Source organism: Sebastes fasciatus, chromosome 9 (assembly GCF_043250625.1).
Source record: "Sebastes fasciatus isolate fSebFas1 chromosome 9, fSebFas1.pri, whole genome shotgun sequence".
Taxonomy (NCBI): Eukaryota; Metazoa; Chordata; class Actinopteri; order Perciformes; family Sebastidae; genus Sebastes; species Sebastes fasciatus.
The window spans coordinates 2970001-2978646 of NC_133803.1; the positions used below are offsets into that span (position 1 = coordinate 2970001).

Consider the following 8646-nt stretch of genomic DNA (forward strand, 5'->3'; position numbering starts at 1 on the left):
GTTCACACTATCTAGGCCCACAAATGACCATTACTATTTAGGTAGATACAGAGTATTTAAAGTAGTCTAAAGGGGAAAATACAGGCAGGAGGATGACACCTAAACCGTATTTCAGACTGTGATATTTGCAGTCCAGTAAAATGGAGCGCTGTTGTGGACTTATCAGACAAATTGTCTTCAAATATAGAAAATAGTATCCTGTTCCTCAAAGGCTTCAGAATCGGATGACGGTTTGAAATTCATGGCCAAATGTCTTTATTCACAACATGAATTTGCTCCAAAATTTGTCTATTACATCCAACTATAATGGAAGAAGTGTCTGTCGGTCTGTCCTTCTAGTTTCTCCACAACCGTTTGTCCGATCGACTTCACACATGGCAGGTGTATTGCTCAGGACCCAAACGAAGCACACTGTCCAGTGGGAAGTTGTTTGGATGAGCAGTTCTCGAGAAAGCTGCAAGCACATTTAAGCGAGCTGCTGGTTGTCGTCCATGTTTGTTTTGGTACAAGAACATGCAATGGTTATCGGGTGGTCTACCTCCAGAGTGTCAGTCAGTTGTCAGAAGTGGTAACTAAAAGTACATTTACTAAGTTAAGTGCTGTACTTAAAGGGACTCTATGTAAGAACAGCGTAGCCACACGTAAGTGCGCATAGGAAGCACCGACCTGCATGATTTATAAGAGTGTAAGAAGTTACAAACGGTACCTTTTTAAGTTTGAGGCACTGGTTGGTGGATACAACCTTTCTTTGGTTGTTCGGTCTTTGTAGCTTTCAGTTTTGTCCCAAGCTTCACTTAAGACTCTTTGTTAGGTTATAATTTTAATGTTTTGCCCATCTGTACATGATATAGATGCATAAACTGTATATAAGAAGTGGACGTAGTCACCATGACGTCACTAGGCTTGCCGCGGTACTACGTGTTACCGGTGTTACACGGTGGTCGGGCACACACCAATCACATCACATACCCTTAGTCCCCACCGTCGTTTAGATTTTTTTTTTTACAGAAATAAAACCCATTTAGTTAATTTTGGCGTATCATCGGCATGTTAGTCTGACGACGGATGCTATAATCTCAAAGTGAATGCATCTGCTCCGTAAGGAGTCAGCTCAGAGTAGCAGGTGTCATATTTCACACACACGGGACGAGAGAGAGATGGCAGACGATTTGTTGTCGACGCAATTTTCCGATTTAAACCCAATGCTATAATGTTAATGAGGCCATCGGCGCGAGAAGGACGGAGCGGTCACAGCCGATGTGCGAGGGCCAGGTAGATCCCTGCGGCCCCGCAGCAAAAGCTGGACCGGAGAGGCCAGAGACACCGCCACCCGACGGTTAACATCAAAGTAAGCGCGCTACACATATTGACTGGCATCTTTTCTTATAAAATGTCCGGTGTAACCTGTAACACTGGTGTTGCAACAAGTCTATTAACCGCTGGGGAAAATGTCCTCACCGTCACATCCCTAGACGTCACCCATTGGTTTGTGGACTGCCCTTTTGATGTATTGAAGAAGACTTGAAACTAGCGATTGAGACCATAAACTCATGTTTACAATGTTTCCTGAGGTAATAAATCAAGTGAGAAGTAGGCTCATCTTCTCATAGACTTCTATACAATCACACTTCTTTTTGCAACCAGAGGAGTCGCCCCCTGCTGGCAATCAGAAAGAATGCAAGGTTAAGGCACTTCAGCGTTGGCTTCACTTTTCAGACCCCGAAGTTGCGTACTGTATAGATGTAGACCTGGATCAGCCGTGTTAATCAGCAGCACCTACAGTGTGTTAATGTGTCTGTAGATCAGTGTTGGTAACAGATGAGCTTTCAGAGCTCTGCAGCTGTCAGACGCCTGTCGTCACCTCGCTGCACCCTCCAACCTGCAGTCCAAATACAGATCTGAGAATAACGCCGCGCAGAAGAAACTTCCCTTACAGGGTCAAAAACCATCAGATTCTTTTAATCCAACCAAAGGGAAGTTTGAGCCTCAGGAATGTGTTTATATTCTCAGCAGATCTTGTTCTTCTTCGTCTGCCCCTGAATAATTTCCTGTTATCCGTTTACAACCACACCAGCGGGTCAGTAAAATGTCACGCTCTTACCTCACAAGCCTCCAGTCAGAAATCTAGCTGTTTTAACTCAGTCGGGTCTTTACACTGGCAGCCATTTTGGCTCTATGCTCCGGGCTGTTTTCATGTTCATCATGAACACGAGCAGAAGACCGTCACATTAATTTACAGCACTGTATGCATTCATATTAAAACAGCTTCAGGATTTAAATCTCAACAAGCCAACGTTGCTAAAAATGAGTCCCAAGTACTTGAGTCTCCGATTAGTCGATTAATCGCCAGCAAGTTCTGATAATTGATTCATGATTTAAGACTATTAAACTTCCAAATATTCTCCAGCCTTTCAAATGTGAGGATTTTCTATTTTTCACTGTTTTATATCACAGTAAACTTTAATATCTTTTGGCCTTTTTTCAGACATTTTGTCACAATTTTGATATTTTAAAAACTAAAAAGACAAATTGAAATCGTCTGCAGCCCCTAAAAAGTTTGTGTCGACGCCACTGCGTTCCCAGATATCAGTAATGAACTTTGTAGATTTAATGTTTATAGCGGAAAGAAATTATGAACAAATCTATGGAAATAAAACCCAAGTTGTAAAAAACAAGAATTCTCTCTTTGCACAGTATTATCAATCATTTGATTGGTTCTAGGAACATTTAAGAGAGAGATGACAACAGAGTGCGTTATGGAGAACCACATGACTGCTGAGATATTCCTGTTCAGCGTCACATATTCTTGACTGTTTATAAAGAGAGACAGATGACTCGTCTCAGACAGATTGACCCAGTCTGATTAATTTATAGATTTGCTCCTTGAGTGTCTGTTTATTTAAAGGTTGACTGGATATATGAAGTTATATGAGGTTATATTAACTTCATTAACTTAATTTGATTCCTGAGAGGAAACTCTCTAAATGCTATCGATCCAGAGCGGATTCGTTCCCTTCTGTCTGTCATTAAAAGGATTGTTGTTACAATAATGAACAATGGTGGAAGAAGTGCTCCGATCTTTTACTAAAGTCAAAGTATTAATACTACGATGGAGTGATACTCGGATACAAGGAAAAGTCCCCAATTCATAATCTCACTAAAGTTAATGTACAGAATTATCAAAATATAATTAAAGTACGAAAAGTCAAAGTTCTCATTTGCAGAATAATATATATTATATTATGGATTATAATTATTTATGCATTAGTGTGTTAGTCACTTTACTGTTGCAGCATGACTTCATATACTGCTGGGTAGTTTACATGATAATAAATCAGCATTTATTTGTGGATTATATTTTGTATTAATAATCTGAATATTTAAAGTAGCTAAAGCTGTCAAATGTAGTAAAGAGTACAATATAAAAAATAAAAAAAAACAGCATGTGATTATCATAAAGTGGGCATGTCTGTAAAGGGGAGACTCGTGGGTACCCATATAACCCATTTTCATTCACATATCTGGAGGTCAGAGGTCATGGGACCCCTTTTGAAAATCGACACGATAGTTTTTCCTCGCCAAAATCTAGCGTAACTTCAACTTCCCAACATGACAAGGTTGGTACCGATTGATTCCTTAGGTTTTCTAGTTTCATATGATGCCAGTATCTGTAAAACCTGAGCCTGCGACAGCCTCTGAAAAAAGTAAAGTAGGCCGACGGCGCCGATGGAAGAAGTTAAATCTAAAATATTGCCAAATGGCAGTTTTTCTTTTGGCTTTGACACCGAATCCTCCGCCATCGTCTCGCGGGTCAACTCTGTCTCATCCCGTGTGTGGGAAATCTGACATCTGCTACTCTGAGCTGAGACGCTGTACGGAGACGACACTTTGACTTTCAGTTTTTAAGCGTCCGACTATGTATTGATAACGTAGCGCTGATATGTGAAACTGAACTAAATGGGTTTTAATTCTATTTTTAAAAAAAGCAAAACAAAGGTGGGGCGGTTGGCAGGTAATGTAATCGCTGTATGCCCGAACACCGTGTAACCCTGACTACCGCAGCAAGCCTACCTTTGACCCCTAAAAACACTAAGAAGTCGGAACGAATGATTGTTTTTATTATCAGTTAATCTGTTAATTTTTCATCATATTTTTATACTTTAAATATCAAGTTGTTTGTTTTTCAGATCGTCGTGTCTGATGTTTCCAATCTGTGATTTCTTTTTTCTTTTCCTCTGCAGTTTGCTGTGTTGATGTGGATCCTGACCTACGTTGGCTCCTTGTTCAACGGACTCACTATTCTTATTCTGGGTGAGGAACAAGTCACACGTGTCAATATGCAGCTTAAATGATGAATATGTTTCAATCTAAAGAGATTAACATTTCTTACTTTGGCTCCATCTGGTGGTGAAATCAAGAATCATGCTGACTTCTTCTAGAAACCAAGGCTAAAGAATAATTTGAAAGCTCATAAAAAGTATGAAGTAGTAACTTCTTACTGTAATCTGAGTTTTAGTTGCTCTTTGAGAGATTCTGTGTCTGTTGGAGTTTGTCGTTTTAAATCACACTAACAAGAAGCAGCAGGCAGTAAAACCTAATTTCTTCCTCTTCAGCTCTGGTCGGATTGTTCAGCTGCCCGATCGTCTACGAGAAACACCAGGTAAGTCTTTACCAATAACTCAACATGTTTAAAAGGGGAAATGGGGAGTGATGGAGGATCAGCACCAGTCTAAGGTCTCAGCAGCCTTAATCAGGTCTTAATCATCAAACTCACTGTTCTGCTGCTAGTCTGACTGATGGGTGTGTGTCTTTAATGGGACCAGGTGGACTCCAGATTATATTTTGTAGGCTATGAATACCGTACATAGTGACAGTTTGTTAAAAAAAAAGAATTTGGTGAGGAACAAAGCAGGGATGTAAGGAGTCACTAACAACTGTCGAAACAAGATCCGACTTCGCTGCCACCTTCAACCCACAGTCGGAGCTCCAGCGGGAGGAGGTGGAGAGCTCTGCACCCAGCAGCAGCTCCTCCGGGCCCGAAGCAGAGCTTCACCTCGCCGCTCCGCTGGCTCGGAAGAACCACAACCAGAATCGACACTAAATTAAAGTTCCTCGCAGTAGCTTTAAGTCTGATTTTGAATGCAGGACTTTTATGCGATCCTGACGCTTGTTTGTTTGTGTTTTCAGGCTCAGATCGACCACTACCTGGCTCTGGTCAACAACCAGGTCAAAGACATCGTTGGAAAGTAAGTAGTTTATCCTGCTGAGCTCTTCACAAATGTTTCGGAGTGGACTTAACAGCACCAACATGGGTGTTACAATAAGTTTACCATAGTAATGTAATAAATGGTGTTCTGCTTTGTCCCAAGTTTATTTGACTTAAGTGAACCAATAAGAGATAACAGATTTAGAGGAGACTAATGCCCTGATCAGACAGAGTGCGTTTTGTTTTCAGTTAGATTGAAGAGTTTTGCTGCTTTTGCGTTGCTGAACGCCTTGCGTTTTCACAGGAGCGCCCTGAACGTCTAGAGATGAAAAAAAAGTCAACCTAGAGCGGAAAGCACCCAACGTCATTAGCGTCTCGTTGTGACTTTTACTGGATACTCTGAGCTTTATGACTTAACCAACCGTAGTTACCGTGAGCTGATCATCAAACTTTAGATTTCGGGTAAGTCGCTTTTAGGGATGCACCGATACCAGTATCGGGTCCGATACTGTGCTCATGTACTCGCAAAACGGCTCCGATACAACGGCACCGATACCACTTTACGGCAGCGTGACGAGCCGGTGGTGCATCCTACTCTGCGGGGCCGGGATCCCACTTCAGTCGTTGGCATCAGCCCTCACTTTCATTTGCTTGCATCCTCTGACTCGCGCGTGCGTTAGACTCCTTGGTCCGTATTTCAAGACGGGTCGGGTGGGTTGCAGACATCGCCGCCGATCCCTGGTGCATTTTACGTGGGCCAAGCCCCGCCCTGGGGGCATGACACGGTTGGGGCGCACTGAGGACAGTCCGCCCCGGTTAACAGTCTCACCGGGAGCAGGGGACCCCGTCCCTCCCCGGTTAACAGTCTCACCGGGAGCAGGGGACCCCGTCCCTCCCCGGTGGGGAGAGAGCGAGCACTTTGTCCACGGCCCCGTGAAGCACCTCCACCCCGAGTCTTTCCAAGCTGACCTGGAGCCGGTCGCGGCGCACCGCCTCGTATGCGGGACTCCCCAGCCTGCCGTGTGTCGCGCACACCCTCCAGCTGGCTGTTAACGAGGGTCGTTTGCCACAGAGAAGTACTCGTATCGGTACTCGGTATCAGCGAGTACCCAAATGTAAGTACTTGTACTCGGTCTGAAAAAAGTGTATCGGTGCATCCCTAGTCGCTTTCATTCATTTAAACTGCAGGCAACTATCAACTATTAGATAGTGTACAGTTCATGGTTTGTGTTAAGCCAACATTAACACTCATTCGGTGTAGCCCAGCAACAATAAAAAAAAATAAGACGCAGCAAACTGCAAAAAACGCTCCATCTCTCCAGGCAACAAAAACCCAATGCAGTGCACCTCGTCACGTTTTCCACCTGCAGAACGCGCTCTGTGTGATCAGAGCCTTAATGGAGCCGCCTTCACCAAACAGCTGACAAGATGGTGACATGAACCAGCTGGTTTAAACTGAAAGACCAAACTAAAGAGAGAACAGTGAATGTGGACAGTTTGATCCGTCACATGGAAGCCCCAACAAGAGAAAAAAAATTTACTGTTAATTCTGTTTTCATATAGTGTCAGATCATAACAGAAGTTATCTCAGGAAGCTTTTCATATAGAGCAGGTCTAGACCGCACTCTATTATATATGTTGGTTGTGACAAAAATAAATTCAGTTAGTAAAAATGATGAAAAACTAACGAATTACAAGAAGTCCAACTTTAATATTTCATAATTTGAACTTCATTCTTCTCCTGTCAGAAATGTTCTTATTGCCGTTATCAGCAGTGTGTCACCATGGAAGCATTCTAGATCTGCAGTCAATTTTAAAACGCTGCTATAAATCATCTAAATACATTCACACTTAATGCATTAATGACCCAGAAATACTACTACTATTACATTTGGTGATTAATAACTCTATTTTGCCCTTCCTGCAGGATCCAGGCGAAGGTGCCCGGGATGAAACGTAAAGCAGAGTGAAGTAACGACAAGTCGGAGCTCGGATTCAGGAAGTCCTGAGAGGAAAGATGGTTGTAGGGGAGGAAGGGGTGTGTTGGGGGGGGTGGATATGAAGGAAGGCTGGAGGAGGAGCGGAGGGGTCTGGCATGGACACAGCCCTTCTAACTTTATTTGTCAAAATAATAAAACACTTTTTTTCCAGTTCAGAATTCCTTTTTTTTTGTGTGTTTTCTGGAGACGTCGAAGCAGGTCGGAGTTCAGCTGAGGTTTTACTACACCGAGGTTGGCTCGATGAAACACCTTTTTTTTAAATATTAGGTTTGAAATGTTTGTTACTGTGAGACGTTGAATCTCACAGAAACACATTTTAATCTTGAATTAACCCTCACTCTCCCCACCCAGTGCATTGTGGGAGGTCAAATGCTCCCACAGTGGGGTTCGGGTGTTTATTTCCGTCATTTTCTCGAGATTTTTTTTTTCCTTCGTCTGCTGTTTTTGAGAGAGCGAGCAGCAAACGGCAACTCATTTGTATTTTCTCTTATTTTATTTTTTTCTGGTATGATTACTGAGTTAGAAGTATTTTGTGATTTAACTGTTTAAGTGAAACTCCGTCGTGTCCCTCAAGCTTTGAGCTCGTTTCCTCGGTAACCTGCTGCGTGGTTTCGCCTCGATGTGACGAATTTGATGAGGCAGCGTGTGGTGGGGGGGAGGGGGGTTTGTGTGGGGTTTGTCGGGGGCTTGTACTACCATTAAAAACTTCATTGCTTCTGAGTAACTCTAGCTAGAAACATCTAGAAAACCTTTGCCAGACAAATAAAACATTAATTACATCAAAGTCGTTATTTCCATGTCATTTGCAGCTGTCTAGTAATGAAAAACTCTGGAAGAAACACGTTTACATTCATCCACATCACATAAAATATTTAAAAAGTAAAAAAAAATAACCATTATGTCTGTGGAGCCAATATCTTAATAAAGTTGCAACTTGATGTGACTTTGGGAAACTTTCGAGCATTTGTTTGTTATGCAAGTATAATTGTGAATGATAAACTTCATACTTCAATTGTGACGATAAAAAGCTTCCAGCTGGGAGCCGTGTTTGTGGAATGCATTGTGAGATGTAAACAATTATCAATAAAGCTTCTAGACGAAGAAAGTCCCGCCTCCTCATCTGTCCGTCAACTCAGCTAACTCCAGTTAGTTTCTGTTCCAGTATCTTCAGTCTGCTGCGTATGGAAGCCCGTTTCCACTGGGAAAAGTTAAAGCAGAACAAATAAAAATAGATGACAAACTGTGACTTTCTCTAGTCATGATTATGTGATATAAAGTCTCAATTATAGTATGAAAAGACACACTTTTGAGATACAAAATCACAATTTTGTCTTTCTAATCTAAAATTGAGATACAAAGTCAAAAATGTGACTTTCAGAGTCATGATTGAGACAAATATAGAGTAATATACAGTATATGATATGTACACATTTTGACTTT

General features: G+C 42.0%; 1 protein-coding gene across 10 annotated transcripts in view; it reads left to right on the forward strand.

The window, feature by feature from the left end:
* Positions 1-8099, forward strand: part of rtn4b (reticulon 4b) — a 47605-nt gene extending 39506 nt beyond the window's left edge. For all 10 annotated transcript variants that reach the window (XM_074645261.1, XM_074645262.1, XM_074645263.1 and 7 more), the window contains 4 exons: positions 4242-4311; positions 4614-4660; positions 5188-5246; positions 7134-8099. In XM_074645261.1, coding sequence (XP_074501362.1) covers positions 4242-4311; positions 4614-4660; positions 5188-5246; positions 7134-7176 — 219 coding nt within the window. In that variant the 3' untranslated portion in view covers positions 7177-8099. The remainder of the gene's footprint in view (positions 1-4241; positions 4312-4613; positions 4661-5187; positions 5247-7133) is intronic.
* Positions 8100-8646: the final 547 nt, after the last annotated feature.